Raw genomic sequence first — 22,220 nt, forward strand, 5'->3', positions numbered from 1 at the left:
AAAATGTCTTTTAGGATTGGAGTATAGCAATGCTATAATGTTCTTTGGTTAGACATTTTCAAATACATCCAACGCCAAAAACCAATTTTCCATTTTTCAAAGTAAACATTGGCTTTGTAACCAAAAATAAGACTTTAAAAAATAATATTGTAGAATAAAATTTATCTGGAAGGTCTGCAAGACAGAGATAAGAGAGAAATTGGGTGGCTCAGGGACACACAATTGTGATGCCTTTGGATATGATAAAACGTGCATGTTTTGCATACTTAAGTACATAAAGTTTAAAAAGCGATTTTAGGCCCTAGCCTGTTTGGCTTAGTGGACAGAGCGTCAGCCTGTGGACCAAAGGGTCTGGGGTTCGATTCTGAGCTAAGGGCACATACCTTGGTTGCAGGCTCCACCGTGGCCCAGGCCCTGGTCGGGGTTTGTGCAGGAGGCAATCAATCGATGTGTTTCTTTCACATTGATATTTCTCTCTTCCACTCTCCCTAAAAATCAATGGAACAATATCCTCAGGTGAGGATTAACTAAAAAAAACGTGCTTTTAGCATTTTTTAAAAAAGGTTGAAGTCATTATGATTTTTTCCAAGGACATATTTTCATTTTTGTTTGTATAGACTGACTTCTTGCTGTGAAAGATGAGTTCGTTGGCCCAGCCACACTGACATGAACACGCAGTTGTGAAAATATTGTGGCCTTTCTGTACCAGTTAGTAAATATCAGCCACTGGACTCTCCCCAGGGCTCTCCCTCTCTCCTGGCTGCCCCATCCCACCCAGGACCAACCCCAACCCCCGTCTCTCCGGGACCCAGAGCTACAGGGGAAAGGGGACTCCGGTCCCCTCTCCCAGGCAACTTCAACACGCACCAGTTCGCCCCAAGCAGCTTAGTTTCCATCTGTTTTATATAATGGCCGTCAGGTAAGGCTTTGTTTGCAGAAAGTATTCAGTGTGAAAACTGCTTGAAAACCCCTGCTCACGGTCAGCCCTCAGGCCCTTGCAAGTTTGCACAGTCTGGGATTTCTGAGAATGGAGGCCTTTCTCTCTAACACTCTAGCTCCTTATGAAGTCAAGTGCACGTCTGCATCCTGGTGTAATTACCTTGCATCCAAATGGGCAACAGACAAAAGCTGTGGGTATTGGAGGCGACCCCTAAGCCGGCTCCAAATCAGATGAGGCTCAAGTGGAGGCGGCAGGAAGGAGTGGGCTTTGCTGCGTGCCCAGCCCTGTGCCAGGTGCTCAGGGTCCAGATCCTCTCCAATCCTATGAGAGGTGTTTTCTTTGCTCCCTTTCCTCCCTCCCTCCTTCCCTTCCTTCTGGATTTACTGAGCACCTGACTGTGCCAGGGGTTGGGGTACAAAGGCAAAGCTAGCATCCCCAAGACCTCACCGCCCCGTGAGAGCATCATCCAGAAAACAGCTGTGACTGGGGTGGGTGCAGGATGCAGGGGGAGCCCCAAGTGACTCAGGACGGGTTCTCCAGTGGAGTGAAAGCCGAGCCGGGATTTGAAGGAAGGGCATTCAAGGTGGAGGAAACTGCATGTGTGAAGGCAGGAAGGCAGGAAAGAGCCCACCTGGTCTGGGAACTGTGGGAGGGCGATGGAGCCCAGGTCCAGGAAATCTGCTGGGTGAGGGTGGGGTCCCAGAACCTACTACCTGGACCCTCTGCCTCCTTGACCTCCTTTGCTCTTGGCTGCCTGGCCAGGAAGAGGCCTCGCCTACCTGCACAAAGGGAGGCTTTGAAGCTGGAGAGGAGTGAGGAAGGAGGGGCCAGCTGGTGTGTATTTTTGGATTGCTTCTCAGAAATCTCCTCCTCCTCTTCCTCTGCCTCCTCCTCCAACACCATGGCAGCTGGGGGAGCTGCCTGTGAGCTGGGCTGAGTTGAGGGGGAGGTGGGCTGGGGGTAGAGACTTCTGCTCCCCCTCTCTGAGCCTCAGTTTTGGCATCTAGAATAAGGGCATGACAACCCAGTGGCTGGCTCCTGTCAACCCAAGTGCTCCAGGAAGTGGAGGGTCAGGCTGGACTCATTAGGGGGAAGCCTGGGAGGAAAGGGTGAGGCTGGGGAGTACCCTGCATCATCCAGCAGCTGGGGGCTGGCAAGACTGTGAGGAGTCATGTAGCCTGCACTTCCCACCAAGCAGCCTGCCCTGGTGCCCACTGCTCTGTCACTGCTGAGGAGCCCCAGGGGAGTGGGAGACAAGGCCTAGGCACAGACAAAGGGATGAATCTCCCTGTGAACCCCTGCAGTGAGAGGTCTAGGGAGTCTCCTTTGCTGGGGCACAGGACATAGCTGTTCCCAGAACCGGATCAAAGCCCCAAAAGGAGGGTCAAGGAGGGGTCTATTTCCTGGGGCTGCTGCTGCGATGACTACAGACTGGCCTAAACCAGCAGGAACATGTGCTCTCCCTGTTCTGGGGCTAGAATCTGAAATCAGGGTGTCTGGGGCTGTGCTCCCTGGGAGGGCTCCAGGGGAAGGTCCTTCCTGCCTCTGGGGACTCCTGACCAAATCCCTTCAATCTTCACATGACCCTTCTTTCGTCTTCTCGCGCCTTAGGATTTTTTTTTTTTTAATTTAAAGATTCCTTGCCACCCTATTCCCCACCCATCTCCACTACCCAATTCAAAGAATATTTCATTTTTCATCAGTTCTATGATCACATCTTTCAGGTTCAGAAGCCAAGTTACTAAGACACTTTAGCCCAGTGATGGCGAACCTTTTGAGCTCGGCATGTCAGCATTTTGAAAAACCCTAACTTAACTCTGGTGCCGTGTCACATATAGAAATTTTTTGATATTTGCAACCATAGTAAAACAAAGACTTATATTTTTGATATTTATTTTATATATTTAAATGCCATTTAACAAAGAAAAATCAACCAAAAAAATGAGTTCGCGTGTCATAGGTTCACCATCACTGCTTTAGCCATTAATGTCTGTTAATTGTGACAACAAGCAATAATGCCAATTAGCAATAATGCCAACTTTGAAACACTTTTACACAATTATGCCTTATTAGAAACAATTTGACTGTCTTAAATGTGCCTTTTATGTAAATCTTTTAATGATCAGTTTAGGAGTTGAGCAGCTAAAATTATAGTGTGGGGGGGCAGGAGGGAGGGGGGTAAGAGATCAACCGAAGGACGTGTATGCATGCGTATAAGCATAACCAATGGACATAAGACACTGGGGGGTCGGGGAGGCCAGGGGATTGTCAAGGGTGGGGGGGGGAAAGGACACATATGTAATACCGTTTGTAATACTTTAAGCAATAAAAAAAAAGTGTTGCTAAAGTCCTACAATTGGCTCCTCTCTGAGGGGGCGTGGCTAGGATCTGGGGGCGTGGCTGGACTCTAGGGCGGATTGAGCCAGTTTAAAGCCCGGCTGAGGTGCAGAGGCCCAGGCTGTGGTGGCGGTTACAAGTGGAGCCATGGAGGAGTGCGCTGGCCTCTGCGGCGTGGGCTCTTCGCGGGGACATCGGTGTCATCAGAAGCGCCAGCGCCCAGCTGAGATGGCAGCGGCCGACGGCAAGCGGTGTCGTCAGGGGTGCCAGCGCCCAACTGAGACGGCAGCGGCCCACAGCAAGCCGGCCCCGGCAGAAAAGCACGTCGAGGTGAGCGCGGCAGCGCGGTGCTGTGCGGGGAGTGGAGGAATCGCGAGCCCCATGCCGCCCCCGCCCCCGCCACCCCCCGCACTGCTCGCTGCAGGACCTGCCGGTGGAGATGCTGGTGGAGATCTTCGCCTCGCTCCCCGGCACCGATCTGGCCAGCCTGGCCCTGACCTGTACCAAATTCCACCACATCCTGCACATCGACAGCATCTGGAGACGGCGCTGCCGCGAAGAGTTTGGCTTTCGTGAAAACTTGCAGAACCTGGAGATGATCGGTATGTCTTATCGAGAATTCTATGCGAAGCTGTTCCCATACAGACACATTTTGGGATTGTGGCAGCTAAATTATAGCTGTAGAACACTGCTGAATGTCGTGGTGGACGGCTCATGCATTACTGGCGGGACGTACAGGCCTTCCCTTAACACCCATGTGCGTGGCCCAATACATTTCAAGCTGTCGTTCAGAATTCGCCTGACGGAGAGGAAACCAGCCGCGGTGGAGTGCATGGCAGGCCTCCTCGGCAGGCCCCACAGCGGCCACATGCAGATTCAGAAGGACAGGCTCACCATCCAGTGCAAGAGGACAGACCACCGAACCGATTCACCAACGCGGCTTAGGGGAGAACGGGGGCGGGGGCGGGTGCAGGAGGACAGACAGCAGTATGACTGCCTGACCTACGGCCGCCTCTACCTCCCGCCACGCCACCCGGACGACCTCATCAGGCCAGGCCTCTTCCACGGCAAATACAATGCCTTCGGCCCAACAACTGTCATGCTCAGCTTCCATGGGAAGTACGCCAGGGTGACGAGGCTCATGGGAATAGGCACGAAGACGTTAGAGATCCACCTCATGCGCCGCATCCAGCTGCGAGACGGCGAGATCTTCCGCAACTTCAACGAGCTCTCCCGCGTGGTCCAGGAGATTGACGAGCAGGTGACCCGGGAGCAGCAGCAGCAGCAGCAGCAGCAAGAAGACGGGACTGAGGAAAGCCAGGGCCATGACTGCAGAGCCCTGCCCAGCCCAGCGTTGGGGAGTCCGGGGCTGCAGCTTCGGAGGAGCAGCCTGTCCCGTTTGTTCTGCCTGTGGGCGTGCGCTCAAGTGACCAGAACTACCCCCGAACCTGCAGGATGTGTTTCTATGGCGTGGACATTGATCCCTTCGCTTACCCCAGGCACTGCTGCCCTGGAGTTTTCATCCTGTTCGATGAGGAACACTTCGGGTTCATCTGGCTGGAGGAGAAATACTTCTTCTGGTACGGCAGAGTCCAGGACACCTTCCAGAATGTGGAGGCGCCATCCCCGCAGGCCTTCCTGGAGATGCTCAAGGACATTCAGTCTAGTTTTATATTTTAATCTGAATAATTCTTTACTGGCATTTTTTTCAATAGTTTTTCTTTGTAAATCTTAAGTGGTTTCCCATTGCTTATAAAATTAAAACAAAATCTTTTCTAAACAGCTGTATTGAAGTATAATTAACTTATATAGATAAACTACTGTTGATTTATCTATTAAATCAGTTGATGAAAAAAAATAAAAAAATAAAAATAAAGTAAAATTATAGTGTGCTTTTTCTGAGAAAGGAGCTACAGGGACGTGTCAGAGACATTGCACTCAAAGAGAAAGTTGTCCCAGAAGAACTTAAAGCAGATATTCACACCAAAATATAATTTCATTATTTTACAGGAATGCATTTATAAAATGTTATTTTTTTTGTTTTAAGCATTTCCCTCTGCTGTAGGATTTGGCAGTCAGTACCTTCAAGTTTTTCTTGCGCGTTTATGGTAGGAGGTATGAAGGAACCTAGACATCTGAGGCATGGATCTACCCACAAGGAACACACAGAAAAACAAAGTATTTGCTTCATTTAATAATGACGAGGCAGGTTGACAGCACTCTTTAGCAATATTCAGATTTTATAGTTTTAATGTAGGCTGGTTGGTTTTCATATGTTATGAAGGACCATCAAGATCAAAGCTTCTTCAAGAGACAGATGTCCAGATTTTAGCCTGTGTTTGCAAAGATCAATTAAATCACAAGACCACAGTCAGCCCACTGCCAGATGAGCCTGGTTGCTAATGTATTAGCTCACCCCCTCCTGAGGGTCCTCAGAAACCACATGGGGTGTCATGTGACTTCTAGGCCGGAGATGCTTCAAGAGCAGGCTCTGGGACTCGGCTTCCCCCAGGCTCCCCACAGTGTTGGTTCTCAGTGGACACTCAGAAGTCACTGACTAGCTGACTAATCTGTGGGTAGCTGCCACAAAAACCAGTATCTCATTACCAAAGAGCAGATGAAAGGAAGACTCTAAATCAACTGAGACAGGGTTCCACCTAGGATGCCCTGATGTGGTAGGAGTCACAGGCTGAGTAAGAGACAACACCAGGGAACTCGAGCTGATCAGCTGAGTGGGTGCCCGGAAAATTCCATGTCCTGGGGAAAATTTGTTTGGGAAAAATTTATTAGTTGGGGAACTGCAGAGACATTAATATTTGTAAGACCTCTTTACCTACAAACAAACAATGCTTTAGTTTGTTGAAGTAATAAAAGTTAGTGATGCCCGGATGTGGTAGAAGTCAGGTTAGAGATATGGGTGGAAAGGAGAAACTAGGACACAGTAATAAAATAAAACCTAGTGGAAACTGTAGATTCATTTGAGATTGTCATAAGTAATAGATGTGTATTTAATTAATTGACATGCTATTTCTGATATGTGATATTTTTGAGCTTTTACTATGTGTGGGACATAAAGGTAGGGGCTGTTTATATATTTCTCCTTTTAATCTTTACAACAACCTTATTGGAAAGGAAGACACTATCTTCATTTGTCTAATGGGGAAACTGAGGCCAGGCTGATGAATTAATTTGTCTAATTTCCCACTGGCAGAAAGCCATGGGATTTGGATTTGCAATTGCCATATTTTCCATTGTAAACATTCATAAGACATGGCCACGAAAAGCAAACCAGAGTGTGTGTGTGTGTGTGTGTGTGTGTGTGTGAGAGAGAGAGAGAGAGAGAGAGAGTTATTTCCATCACCAGGAAAACATACTCTCTTCCTTGGCAGACCTGGGATGGTGGATAATCATTTCATTTCTCTAGATGACAGATCACTACGACTTCACCAGTAGTCAACCCATACACTGGTCATGTACACAAAAGGGGAACATGCATTGATTTAGCACATTATAATGGTACATTCAAGGCAGGTTTTACCCTGAATGTACTATTATAATTTAAAATTTGGAAAAAAAAGGGAAAAACACAAATACAATTCCTCCCTGTCTCTTGAGGTTTAGAGGTGTGCAGAGTACAGTGTAGGCCCTGTGTCCTCTCATGTCCCACACTCTCCTGAGCTGCAATTTCAGGTCTAATACTCCCTGTCCTCCCACTTCAAAAATATTTTGAATGGAATAAATTCATTCCAGTTATTTCTCTTTCCTTTCATAGATCATTTACCTCTGCAGCTGATGTTTTCTTTCTTCTAAAATAGGACTAGTTTGTATGGCAGTGTTTTGAAGGTGCTGATAGTCATCTGATGTCCATTAAAAGGGAGAGGTGATAAAAGTTATTTGTGAATTGAGCTAGACTTAGTAAAATTCCTATTTGTTGTGATAACTGACAGTTTGAAGGTAGGTAATTCATTCTAAAATGTTTGTTTTTGTTTCCCTAGATGCAATCTTCCTCCCTTGTCAAGTGAATACACTAAAGATGTTGGATCCAAAAGTCATCTAGTGACAGCTAACCCCAGCATAATTCGGCAAAGGTAAGCATTTATGACGTCTGTTGGTGAGGGACTAGAGAGGAAGGCTTTTGAAGTATTAAACATCTAAAGACAGTGAGCATAGGAAACAAAGAAGGACACCATCTGGACAGGCAGGAAGGATGAAGAAGGGAATTGTAAATAAACTAGGCAGGATTATGGGAATCCAAACACCATTTCATGCTCCTGCTGGGATTCTGTTTCTTGTCTTCAGAGACGGTAGAAATAACATGAGGACCCATTGTTTTGCTCAAAGAAGCAACACAATATCCTGCTTACTCATTACTACTACTTTCCAATTTGTTGGCTTTGGTCCCAACTCATTGATTGGCATTGATTGTTGAACTGAATTAATATCAGTTTTGTTAAGAATAAAGATAAAAGAAATGATCAATCTACTGCATATGCGTGCATAAAAATAACAATATTGTCAGGATATATAGGAGTGTATGATGATATTATATTATATCCATCAGATATGGGAAAGCAAAATGGAAAATTCTTGCTCTAGTATTGACTCCAGAAATCTTGGCAGCTGCTGTGGGAGCTTCTGTGTGCCAGTCTCTAGTTGATGAAGCCCATCAGTGGGCTGTGTCTCCAAGGACTGTTCATTGTGGAAAATGACTCAGTCTCTGTGAAAAGAGGAGTCAGACGTTGCCGTTAGACTCTCTTGTGTAGCTCGCAATTAAGAGTGAAATATCCAAACATCTGGGCTTTGGTGCTTGTCCTCTAAGGAAGTCCTGTGCAAGTGGCCAGCACTGTGTGTCACTTTTTAAACACTGTTGCACTACTTGTTTTGGCTCTTAAGTAAGTATTCCCATAAAATAGATGTCTAGAAACACAACCGAATAATTTTTAATTTTGAGGGATATTGTGAAATTACCCTTCCAAAATGTACCATTTACTTCTTCTTCAGTAACAGGTAAACCTGCCTGTTTCCTAATCCTAATTATGTATTATTAACCTTTAGATTTTTACCAGTTTGTTGGGTGAAAAATGGTACATTACTTACTTACTTAATATATATTTTTTCTGAATACAAGAGGGGCTGAGTGGGTATTGGCTATTAGCACTTCTATGAATTGCCTATTTGTATTTCTTGTTTATTTGTGCTTTTAAAAATATCTTCCATTTGATTTAGAGGAACTGTTTATAATATAGATATTAAATCTTTGTTTGCTATGTATGTAACATATGTATTCTCCTAATCTGTCACATATCTTTTAACTTATGTCCTGTCAGAACTTAACATTTTTTATGTAATTTGTTAATCTTTTTCTTTATGGTTTCTTTTTATAAAAAAAAATCTTTCCTCGGATGATCTTTCATATCCATATCTCCTCCAATGGAAAATATATTGTATTTATCTAGTAAATTTATGGTTTCATTTTTCATATTTAAGAAATTTAGTCCATGTGAATATTTTTATAACAATAATTTTATTGTTTTCAACAAAGACACGTTCATTATCAGAATTTAAAACAAAAGAGAAAAGTACAAAGAAGGTAAACAACAAATCATCCCAAACCTCCCCATTTGAAAACAATGGTCATTAATATTAGGTAAACTTTTTTCAGATATTTCATATGTTCTTCAGGACTTTGAAGTTATTGTTTTATTATCTTCTTAAGTTCTAGTGTTGCCAATCAGAAGTCTAATAGAAATTTATTTTTTGTTCAAGGGAAATCTTTTCTCTCTCCACTGATAACTTTTTAAAATTTTATTTTTATCATTTGAATTCAGATAGTTTACCAACATTTATCTTAGAATGGGTCTTTTGAAATTCATGTTGCTTAGTACATTAATGAGAGGTTCTTTGAGTTGGAAGACTTGAGGGTTTAGTGGTGAAGATTCTGTACTCTAAGATGACTTGGGTTTACTCCCTGTTCACCACTTACGGGCTGTGTGAGCGTGGCTCAGTTACTTAACACTGTCTCCATCAGCTTCCTCATTTGTAAAGCGGGGATAATACTTTTATTATAGTGAATTATACTACATGTGTATATATATGTATACATGTGCATATATAGGGGCATCCCCCAAAGTGTAAATACACACTTCGAATAATTATAAAGGCAGTGGATGTTAAAATACATTTTATTTTCAAAATTGAGCTATCAGCTGTTAAATTGTGTATACATTTTTGGGCCCACCCTATATGTGTATGTGCATATATATCTATATATCTTAATTATATATAATGCTTAGAACAGTGCCTGGTATACTGTAAGCACTATATAAGTGTTAGCTATCATTAGTATTATTTTTTATCTCTGAACATTCTTTCTCTCTGATATTTGGAAATATGGAAGCATGGAACAATTAGTTTCTAAAATTTCACTGAAGCCCTGGCTGGTGTGGCTCAGTTGGTTGGGTGTTGCCCTGTGCACTGAAAGATGGCCAGTTTGATGCGCATGCCCAAGATTGTGGGCTCAATCCCGGTAGGCAGCCAATTGATGTTATGCTCTCATAGTGATGTTTCTATCTCTCTTTCCCTTTCTCTCTTCTTCTCTCTCTAAAAATCAATAAACTAGTCTTTAAAAATATGTCATTAAAAATAAAAAATGACAGTCAAATTTGTGAATCAATAAATTGAATGACCAAAGATTAGCTTGATACTTACTTTTTAGGGTGATTTGTTTTTGATGTAGCTAATGTAGAAGGAGAAAATAAAACATCACTCTCTTAAAGTTTAATTATTGACTCTCACTCAATTCTTGAATGTGTGTATTTATTTATTTACTATTTTTCATGGGGGTCTGATCAGGAAGTTGGCAGAAAATCACCAGTGATGATGGTGTCCTTTTGCTTCAATTAAGTGTGTTGGGGCTCTGGGGACCCTAAGGATGAGTAGTTTTTAAATTTGGGATGAGTTTGTCCCAGGTTCAAGAGAATGAACAAAAGGGCAAGAGAACTCACAGAAATATTTTTTGATTATTTAAACATCTTTACAAATAATTACAGATACAGAAGAAGTTCCAAAAAAAAGTATGGGAAGTTCCTATGTACTCTTCATTCATTTTCCCCAATAGAAACATCTTGCATAACCATAATATATTACTTTAACTATTATTTTGATTTGGGAATAACTTTTAAGAAGGAATAAGTGTTCTTGTGGAGTGAAATGAGACATCCAAGGGTAAAAGATTCTGTTTCCATAACTTCATATGTGGAGTTGATAGTAAGACTTTAAAAGGAAAGTGAACAAAAATATTTAGAGCAACATTTGGAGCAAGATGAAGGGGGGAGGGAGGGATGGGGAGAGAGAGAGAGAGAGAGAGAGAGAGAGAGAGAGAGAGAGAGAGATTGTGTTATTGAGAAAAATTATGAAAACTACAGGAGAAAGGAAAGGGTAAACAATTAAATACTTAAGAGGCAAAATAAACCTGTTGGTTAAGACTTATGTTCAACATAAACAATTAATACAAGGCAAGCAAGAATCATTATGATACAAATCATTATGATTAATCATTTAGTCAGCATTTCCATGTGCTAGATTTTGTGCTATTAAAAACATTGCAACATTTAATCCTCAAAACAATCCTAATAGGTAGAATATTTTAAATATGTATTTCCAGAAAAAGGAAATGTGATGTGGTAGGTTTAGTCACCTGCTCATACTCACAGTTGCTAGTAATCATTCTGGGACTTCACCCAGACATAGCTCAATCCAAAACCCATGCTCCTAATCAGTTACCATCACACCCGGTGATCTTTCCAGGTGATCCATGCATTGTACAAGGAAACAATCGAGTTTTCATAAGTGACAAGTTATTTTGGAAAGTTTAAATTTTTTCACTTAAAAAATGTATTCAGTGTAGCAAGGTATTTGGATTAAAAATCAAAATGAATATAACTATTCTATTTTGTGAAATAAGGAAATGATATACCATTATAATAGCATCAAGTAATATGATGTACTTAAACAAAAAAGCAAGCATTCTATGGAAAAAATTTGGAATTTTATTGAGACATTTCAGACAACCTGACTAAATGTATGGATATACCATGTCCATGACTAAAAGACTCAGTATTGTAAAGGCATCAGTGCTATCCAAATTGGTCTATAGATTCATTGAAATTCCAATAACAACCTCAATACTGTTGTGTGTGTATAACTTGACAAGTTGAAATGCAGAGCCAAGGATATCAAAGGAGCTCTTGAAGAAAAAAATGGTTGGAAGAGTTACTCTATCAGATATTATAATCCAGTACCTATATATAGCTATTATAATTAAGACAATGTGGTATTGGTGCAGAGATAAACAAACTGATCAGTTAAACAGAACAGGGGCCCCTCAATCAGATCCACATACATAGAGACTCTTAATATATGACAGAGGTAATATTGTAGATCAATGAGAAAAGGAAAAACTTTTCAGAATGATGTTGAGACAGGTGTCTATTTGGAAACAAATGAAATTACATTTCTACCTCATACTTTATACAAAGCATTGTTTCTAGATAGTGGAGACTGAAACTTGAAAAGCAAAATGAAATCTTGTAGGAAACAGCACAGGCCTTGTAATTTCTTAAATAAATAGCACTAATTGAAAGGAAAAGACTGATACGTTTGATATATTAAAATAAGGAGCTTTTATTCATAAAAAGACATGCTAAAAGCAGAGCAAGTACAACCACATTATAGAAGAAGACAACTAACCAAGGACTTGCATTCAGAATATATGAATAACTCATTTAATTTAGGAAGAAATTAATATGAAAATAAAAAATCCCAATAAAAAATGTCAGAACTAGACTTCAAAGCACTAGTCTAAATAGCAAGTAAATGAATGAATATATGCTCAACCTCATTAATAATCAGAAAAATGCAAATAAATATTCAAATGAGGCATTATTCCGTATCCATCAGGTGGCAACAATTGTTTCAGCTTTTGGTGAGGATGTGAAGCAATAGACAGTATCATATATGCTGGTTGGAGTGAATATAATTACAACCACTTTGGAATGCATTTTGACATTATCTAGTGCAGTTGAAGAAGAACGTACCCCATACCGTAGCGGTTCCATTCCTAGCAGTGGTTCTCAACCGTCTGGCCCTTTAAACACAGTTCCTCATGTTGTGACCCAACCATAAAATTATTTTCGTTGCTACTTCATAACTGTAATGTTGCTACTGTTATGAATCGTCATGTAAATATCTGATATGCAGGATGGTCTTAGGCGACCCCTGTGAAAGGGTCGTTCGACCGCCAAAGGGGTCGTGACCCACAGGTTGAGAACCGCTGCCTAGAGAAAAACAACAGTAACTATAAGGGAGAAGGGCATGATAGTTGTTTATAGTAGTTAAAATCTAAAATAGTTATGACACTTGACTGTGTGGCTCAGTTTTTGGAGTGTCATCCCGCTCATGGGTTCAATTCCCAGGTAGGGCACGTGCCTGGATTGGGGTTCGGTCCTGGTTGGGGCATGTATGAAAGGCAACCAATTGATGTTTCTCTCTCACATTGATGTTTCTCTCTCTCACTCTCCCTTTCTCTAAAGTCAGTGAGCATATCCTCGGGTGAGTATTAAAATAAATAAATAAATAAATAAATAAATAAATAATTGATTCTACCACTGTGCATCAGTGATAGAATGAATAAATAGGAAAATGTTTACATAACAGAATACTTTATAGCAATGAACTATATAACTACTCATAATAAAATGGATGAAATTCATAAACCTGATGTTGAGAAAAAAGGTAAGTCATACAAAATACAGTAGAACTTCATATAAAGGTAAAAATAAAACTAACAGTATGGCTGAGGGACACATACAGAGCAAGTAAAACTATGAAGAACAAGAGTGGTCCTTCCCAGGGGAAGGAGAGTACTGGATTGGGGAAGTTTTTTATTCATATCTTATACAGTCTTCTCTCAAAGCTGTTCAAACCCAAGATGTTGGCAGTGTCTTGCACTTCCATGTGACTGAAAATTAAACTCATTGGGCAAAGCTGTGCAGTGGAAATGCTAAGTACCACTAATTTTCAGCTGTCCTCCAAATTCTTGATTCTTATAAAAAATATTCCACCAAGATTTATAAGCATTATGAGTTTTCACTACAAAATTCTCCTAGAAAATATCAGTATCAAGAAACAGGCTTGCCCAGCCAGGGAGGTTCAGTGGTTGAGCATTGACCTATGAGATCACAGTTCGATTCCCATTCAGGGCACATGCCTGGGTTGCGGGCTCGATCCCCAGTAGGTTCCTGCACGAGGCAGCCAGTTGATGTTTCTCTCTCATCAAAGTTTCTATCTCTCTGTCCCTTCCCTTCCCTTCTCTCTAAAATAAATAAAAACATATTATAAAAAGATAAAATAGGCTTGAGAAAAATTAAATATCTATGAGGCCATATGATTATGGTACAAAAAATAAGGTTAGAGAACTTAATATTTGTTGATGAATTTAACAGAAATTACTATCACTTTTGTTAGGATACTTGTTTAAATGCATTCTTATTTTTTGAAAAACAGCTATATTGAGGTATAATTGATATTCAAAAAAACTGCACATGTTTAATGTCTACACTTTGATGAATTTGGGTCTTTGCGTACACCCGTGATACTGTCACCACAATTAAGGTAATAAATACATCCATCACCTCCAAAAGTTTCCTTGTGCCCTTGTCTGTGTGTATGTGTGTGTGGTGTGGTAACAACACTTAACATGAGGTATATCATCTCAGTAAGTTGTTATTCAATGGGTGTAAAATGTGTTCTCTTTGACAAAAAGATTAGTTAGGATGCCTGCGACACAAGATGAGAAAAGCCTCTGATTGCATTTTTATGGGCTGGGAGGAGAGAGTCTGTTCTAATATACCTGCAGAGTCTGTTGGACGTTCAATTGCTATTGTCCTCTTCCTTTCTTTACTGAGTTTTGCAGGTGGATGGAAGCAAAGATCCATGCATAAGATTACTCTTTATCAACATACCAACTAACCTAATGGGTTTTAAATATTTTTGTTCAAATATGCCTTACAAGAATGTTTTAAATCCATCTTTATTTCATTGATCATTTTAAAATCACTTGATTTTTTGGCTACAAAGTTAAATAGCTGGCAAGAATGTATGTTCAGGGCATTATATACTGTGCATAGGCTTTAAATATATACAGTCAAAATCTGAGAAATACAGATTTAACTCTTCTGATGTGACATATCCTCGTAGCAATGTCAGTAATCTTTGTCAAATTGATTCAGTAAGTTGAGTTGACTCTGTGTCAGGAAAGGCAGACTACTTTTTAATTCAAGTACATGCTAAAATGTGACCCCATATCATCATCTCATTTCTGAACTCTAATTATTGACTATGTAAATAAGGTAAGGAAATTGCCAAGAGTTTGTCCCCTGAATAAAATAAGGCACAGTCTTTCTGTTTCCTATGTTTTTTTGAAATGTTTTGCTTTCTCTCAAGGGGCACTGCCTCAGGAGCTGTGTATCTTGGAAATATTTTTTTTGGTTTGGTGGTCTGGTGGTTTTTACACTCTGCATCCTTGTAATATTTGGGATAATAAGAGGTATGCTTTTATTTTGTAAAGTGGAAAAGGGAAAATTATGAAAGTAGAGTTTGGAAAAGAGAAAGCTGTTTAGACTTTCAAATTAGTCCCGAGCAGATGTTTTAGGAAAGTATCTATGTAGAAGTGGAGGATTTGGAAATTCCTGGGGGGAGAGGGAGATTAAGATTCAAGTGTCATGAGAACCAAGATGCAGAAGCACTAATTCAACTAATACCTTTTGAAATCTGCTCTGGAAGAGGGAATACAAAGTTGAGTGAAACATGACTCACACACTGGAGTTACTCACAGTCATAGACATTGCCAAGGTCTTGGGGTCTACCTAAGGGGCTTTAGGGGCTCCTTGAACCCCTTCTACAATTTATGCAAAATTTTCATGGATGTGCATGTAAGCATCTTTAATTTTCCAAGGGTTGCATTATACAAAAATGGCCCAGACTGAGTCATTATATGATAGCATCATCTAAAAGAAGAAATCAGAGTTCTCAAAGCTTATTTCTCGACTTGCAACAGAGTTGAAACCTCAGTAGCCATTTTTCTTATCACAGCAGTTCCATACATATTTGGGCAAATGATTTTAAAAGATAACAAGTTGAACTAAGTTGACCTATCATGACATTAAGAATTCATTTTTAAATATGAAAGCTCTAACTTGGGAAAGATTGTTATTTGCAGCCACTAAAACAGAGCAGCAGGATTCTGAATGTGTGTGTTTCTATACAGGCATATTTGAGAAAATAGTATAGGTGTGAGCAGTGTGGGGTCAGACTCTCTTACCTGTGCCATTGAGGTCCCAGCAAGTTGTTTGGCACACAGGACATGCACAGGAATGAATAAGTAATAGATACATTTAAAAATCTCCTCCAAACTGAATTTCTGGTTTAAATTGTCTTATAAAAGGAAATTCAATGAATTTTTTTGGTGTCAGTTAAAATGCATTTCTTATCTTAAGCTGAGGAGACGAATGTTTTAGTAACTGATATTTCAAAACAATATTAGTGGAATGCTTAGCAGGGAAAACTTGGTTATTTTTTTTTTAAGTTGTCATGAATTAGGAAATAAAAAAGCTTTCAGGACAAATGCAGTATAAATCACGGTGGAGTTAACCTTTTAAAATTTGTAAGCCTGTAGCTTTTGATTCACAGGGTGAACTTGATATGAGACCCTGTATTTATTTGAGGTTTCTGTATCCAGTAGAGCCTGGATAGTCTTTCTCATACAAGAGGAAGAGACTTTATCCCATGGTTATTGCCTCTATTTACTAAAGGCAATTGGGAATGTGGCGATATTACTGGGAAAAACAGTTGTTTATTTTGTGTACTTTTTATTTTATTTTTCACCTTTTTTGTTAATTAAAATTTTTTAATGTTGACACTATTGCAGATGTCCCACATTTTCTTCCCCTTTGTCCATCTCCACTGACCCCCACCACCGAACCCTCCCTTGGCCTTCACCACACTATTGTCCCTGACCTTGGGGTCTGCATATATTCTTTAGCTAATCACTTCACATTCTTTATCCAGTTACCCTGCCCCTCTGGCACTCGCCAGTCTGTTCCATGTATACATGTTCCTGGTTCCATTTTGTTCATCAGATCCCACATATTAGTGAGATCATATGTGTATTTATCTTTCTCTGACTGGCTTTTTTTTTTTTTTGCTTAGCATAATACTCTCCAGGTCCATGCATGCTATTGCAAAGGGTAAGAGTTCCATGCCGAAGGTCACAAATTATAGAGAGATGCAAATTAAAACCACAATGAGATATCACCTCACACCTGTCAGAATGGCTATAATCAATAAATCAACAAACAAGTGGTGAGGATGTGGAGAAAAGGGAACCCTAGTGCACTGTTGGTGGGAATACAGACTGGTGCAGCCACTGTGGAAAACAGTATGACGTTTCCTCAAAAAATTAAAAATGGAACTGCCTTTTGACCCAGTGATCTCACTTCTGGGAATATATCCTAAGAATCCCAAAACACAAATCAGAAAGAACATATGTACCCCTATCTTCATAGCAGCATTATTCACAACTAGAGACCCAGTGCACGAATTCATGCATGGGTGGGGTCTAACTGGCCCCACCTCCAATTGGGGTGGGGAGGCCGGTCAGGGGTGGGGCCGGCTGAGGGGAGGGGCCATGGGCAGTTGACTGGCCGGCCCCACCCCCTGGTCGAACTCCCAGTTGAACTCCCGGTTGAGGGGACAATTTGCATATTAGCCTTTGTTTATATAAGCTAGCCAAGATCTGGAAATAGCTCAAGTTCCCATCAGCAGATGAGTGTGTGCTTTTTAAAAAAATAATTTGAGTATTAAGGAAAATAATTTGGGTCCAAAGAAGATTATAGCAGTTTGTCTTTAAAATTCTATATGACTCACATCTCAGCTTATGTTTCTAAAACTTCCATATCTACTCTGCCAGCTGACTCTTCTCCTCAGACTTGGAGCATCTTATCAGTGTTTGCATCAAGGCTTGGCATCCATTGATAGCATTCTAACACCTGCCATAATATAAGGGAATTCAGAGGTGGATGCTAAAACTGGAACTAAAGAGAGCAAGTAGGAGATAGAGAGGGGATGCTTCTAAAAGGATATAGATCTGTACGGAGTTTGTGTCTGAGATGCAATATTGCACTGTAATAGAGGTCTTGGCTTTAAAGAGATTTATGTTCAAATTCTAGTGCCAGTGCACTATGTTGCATTGGTTGCTTAACCTCCCACCTGTCAATTGAGAATAAAATTGTTTACCTTGAGGGTTGTTGAGAGATATCAATGAAATAATGTGGCTGCATCCAGTAAAACTACTCTGATTGATATTCAGAATGGCTACTCAGGAAAATTCTTCTGTTGGAATACATTTTGTTCTTGGCTAATACATTTTAAAATCCATTAATGGGCTCATCAAATTTAGGAAATTTCCATGGTTATCTGCATAACTTCTTCTCCAAACAAACAAAAAAACTGCCACAAAACAGAAAATCAGGGACCTAAAACCAGACCAAGCACTGTGAACTATACAATTTGGATATCAAAGATGAGAACAGGAGACCATGTTACCATATTAATGGGTGTTTCATATTAAGCCATGATAAGGGATGGTAAGGAACCTAATGTGGTCTCAGGTCATTAGCAGCCGCTGGCTCCCAGTAGAAGCAAACACATTTCTTCTAGAGCAGTGGTCGGCAAACTCATTAGTCAACAGAGCCAAATATCAACAGTACAACGATTGAAATTTCTTTTGAGAGCCAAATTTTTTAAACTTAAACTATATAGGTAGGTACATTGTTATTAACTTAATAATTTTGGATTGAGTACTTAGTATTAACAACATGAGTTCAATACACTAATATGTTTATGGAATGCCTATTATGTGTCTAAGGCTGAAGATAACATGACATCCTTCTGGAACTTACATTCTAGTGAGGAAGATCAACTTTAAATAAATAAATAGTCACATCAAATAATTGCAGTTGTCATGAGTGCTAAGGAAGGAAATAAACAGTAAGCGAGAGACGTTATTTAGCAAGGTTAGGCATTTAAACCCCTCTAAGCAGATAAGTTTCATTTTATACTAATAAAGCCACCAACACAAAATAATTACAATTCTTAAATTGATGACAAAAATACCTGTAGGATTTGCAGCTGGTTGGAAAAATACAGGTAACTTTATGCTTCGAGGAGGTACTTTTGTCACCCGCACGCGATTTGCGGACGCGACTAGCACTAACCACTGCACAATGAGACTGCTGACTGACTGGCTCACTCAACTGGTGCATGAATCGCACGCACCTCCCCCCGCGCTGCGTACCCCGCTGCCCGCCTGCACCGCCTCTCCTGTCGCCCAACCGACTGACACCCCCCACTTCTTCTAATGCCACTTCTTCAAAATAGACTCGCCCAGGCTGAAAACCGACTTCTGCGTATGGGCCACGAAGTTTCAATCGCACTGTACGTGCGTGCCCGCATGTGGTATTTTGTGGAAGAGCCACACTCAAGGGGCCAAAGAGCCGCATGTGGCTCGCTAGCCGTGGTTTGCCGACCACTGTTCTAGAGGAAAGCTCTCGGAATTCCCTTATATCACTTTTAAACAAATACAAGCTCATTAGCAAACACTGAAATTCATACAAACCATCAATATTGAGAGTCCTCAGAGACAAAAAGCAAACATAAGTTACAGATGCAAATGCCTAAGAACATATTGGAATTATCAGACGTAGTATATAACTAAGAATAAAATCTTAATAAAAATAAGAATAAGTCAATAAGAGAACATCAAACATCAAAATTTACTAGATAATTTTGAAAAAGAACTTTTGGTAATGAAAATTGTAGTTGTTTAAATGAGCACACAATGATTATACATAACTGAAGAGAGAATTGGTAAACTGAAAGATAGGCAAATAATTTTCCAGATACAAGGATATAGAAAATATGAAGATAAGATAAAAAAAACACACATAGAACGAGAAGGACTACATTAAAGTATAATTGGGGAATCATAAAATAGAGGTAAAAGTTGAGACTTATTCAGAATTAAAGAATAATGTAATCCATAATTACAACACAAAATATAAAACATACACTTTTAAAATGGCAGACCTAGACCATTTTAGTAAAACTAAAGAAAGTAAAATGCTGTTAAAAACAGCCAGAGAGAAAAAACAGATCACTTGCAAAAGATTTATAGACTAAAAGCAGACACCTTCCAACAGTAATACTGATAGTGAAAAAACATTTTCAAAGTGCTGATATATAAGCAACTATCAACATAGAAATGCATGCTCAGCAAATTACTTAAGAAAAACATTTTCTAAAAAAAAGACATAAAGATTATTTGCCATCAATAGACCGTCACTGAAAGAAATTCTAAAGAATGTATATCAGGAAAAAATAAATTACTTCAGAAGAAAAATCTGAGATGCAAAGAAACCACTAAGCAAATAAACCTAAACAAACCTCATCTGTATAAAATAATAATTATATACACAATATCTTTGCATATGATTTGTAGTGTCAAAAGGCACAGCTAAAATACTGGAAAATAACATCACATATGGGGAGATTGGAGTTGAAGTGTTTTGAAGCTCTTGTTTCAGTTATTTATTGCTCAATAACATATCACCCTTTGGGGCTTAAGCAACAATAATTTTAGTGTCTTTCACAATTTCTGTGGGTCAGGGATTCAGGAAGGACTAGGTTGAGCAAATCTCTCATGGTCTCTCATCAGGTGGTTCAAGTTGAAATGGTGCAGGGCTGGTGCTGACCAGGCACCTCGCTTTCTCCACGTGGTCTCAGGGCTCTCCACATGGTCTCTCCTTGTCGGCTAGTTTGGGCGACCTCACAGCATGACAGCCTCAGGACAGTTGGACTGTTAACATAGTAGCTGGCTTCCCCCAAACCTTGTGTACAAAGAGAACAAAGCAGAAGAGCATGCCATTTTTATAACCTCTCATCGGAAGTGATTGAGCATCAGTTCCATCATACTCTACAGCAGTGGTTCTCAACCTTCTGGCCCTTTAAATACAGTTCCTCATGTTGTGACCCAACCATAAAATTATTTCTGTTGCTACTTCATAACTGTAATGTTGTTTCTGTTATGAATCGTAATGTAAATATCTGATATGCAGGATGGTCTGAGGCGACCCCTGTGAAAGGGTCGTTCAACCGCCAAAGGGGTCGCGACCCACAGGTTGAGAACTGCTGCTCTATAGGATGAAGCAATCACAAAGGCCCACCCAGGCCCTGGCTGGTTTTGTTCAGTGGATAGAGCATCTGCTTGTGGACTGAAGGGTCCTGGTTCGGTTTCGGTCAGGGATGCGTGCCCAAGTAGCAGGCTCAGTCCCCGGTGGGGGGCATGAGGGAGGCTGCCAATCAGTGATTCTCTCTCATAATTGATGTCTCTGTTTCTCTCTCCTTCTCCCTTCCTCTATGAAATCAATTTAAAAAAAAAAAAGACCCACCCAGGCTCAAGGGGGAAAAGTCCTAGCATACATCCATCTCCTATTAGGAGGATTAGAAAGTCACATTGTTAGTAGAGTGTGGTTAGATGTTGTTGTGGTCATCTTTGGAAAAATATCATCTGCCACAGTCTACCCTTAGGCCAAAGAATTCATATCCCTCACACATTCAATAGTCTCAGCCCCTCCTTGAAGACCTCCCAAAACTTATCCCCTGATAGTATCAACTTAAAGTCCTAGGATCTCCAAATAATTGAGAAAAGAACAGCGACAGAAAAAAAAAAACTAGAAAAGAATAACCTAAAAACAAAAATACAAGAGGGGAATTCAAAAAACCAAAGTAGATTTGAAAAGATGATAAATAAAAATCATTTAAAAATCAACTTTTTATTATTTTTCTACAAATCCATCCTAAAAACAAAGAAAAAACTCACAGCGTATGCAAATATAAATATGTATAGATAATTTGAAAATAATGAAACTCTTTAAGCATATAAAAATATATCAGTTGTTTTACAGTTTATGTTATATATGTATTAATGGAGTAATACACAATGGCATTTTGGGATAATGTTCCTGAATAACTTTAATCATTATTAAATTACTCATATTATAATATAAAGTGGAAGTAAATATATAAATGCATATGCTTCAACTATATAATTATATGCATAGGAAATCTCTAAGGAAAAAAATCAGTAGTTTCCAAATTTGCTGCAAAATTGTATAATAGAGCAAAATCATTTAAAGAGCTTTCTATTTTACATTTTCTTCTAATAAAAATTTATTTTGACAATACAGCAGCTCTGTGAGCTAGAGGGATAGACAATATGAATGAAGCCCCAATTGTGTGTGTGTGTGTGTGTGTGTGTGTGTTCCTGCCCCTCTAGATCTAAGGGAGATTAGTTTGGACTCCAAATTTTATGTACTGAACTCAGAAAATCAGAATGTCCTCTGCATCATTTTAGTAACATTGTCCTGGGAGCAGAGGAAGTGAGCATGGCACCAAGAACCCAATTCCTGACACAGAGTAGTTATTACATCATTGTCCATTTGTTCCCTTTTTTTTCTTTCCCTCTGTGACCCTCTAATCCTCAACATTAAATAGCAGGTGAGGTCAAATGATTCTCTAAAGGCATAATTAGTACATAGTTATTGGGATAGACTAAATTCTCATGGTACTTTCATGCAGGTCCATTGATCGTGGGTTGCAGCCCAGTGAGAAAACATTACAGGGTGGAATCAGCAAGGGTACCAGGTTAAGAATCTTTACATAACCCCGCCAGCATGGTTTAGTGGTTGAGCTTCAACCTATGAACCAGGAGGTCACGATTGGATTTCCTGTCAGGGCACATGCTTGGGTTATGGGCTCGATCCCCAGT

General features: G+C 40.1%; 1 protein-coding gene across 2 annotated transcripts in view; it reads left to right on the forward strand.

Moving 5' to 3' along the window:
- The window catches only part of ST8SIA1 (ST8 alpha-N-acetyl-neuraminide alpha-2,8-sialyltransferase 1), a 133,582-nt gene that overhangs the window by 86,286 nt on the left and 25,076 nt on the right, over window positions 1-22,220 (forward strand). For both annotated transcript variants that reach the window (XM_006090657.3, XM_023755537.1), the window contains one exon: window positions 7,273-7,365. In XM_006090657.3, the coding sequence (XP_006090719.1) occupies window positions 7,273-7,365 (93 nt within the window). The remainder of the gene's footprint in view (window positions 1-7,272; window positions 7,366-22,220) is intronic.

This window comes from Myotis lucifugus, unplaced genomic scaffold (assembly GCF_000147115.1).
Source record: "Myotis lucifugus unplaced genomic scaffold, Myoluc2.0 scaffold_78, whole genome shotgun sequence".
Taxonomy (NCBI): Eukaryota; Metazoa; Chordata; class Mammalia; order Chiroptera; family Vespertilionidae; genus Myotis; species Myotis lucifugus.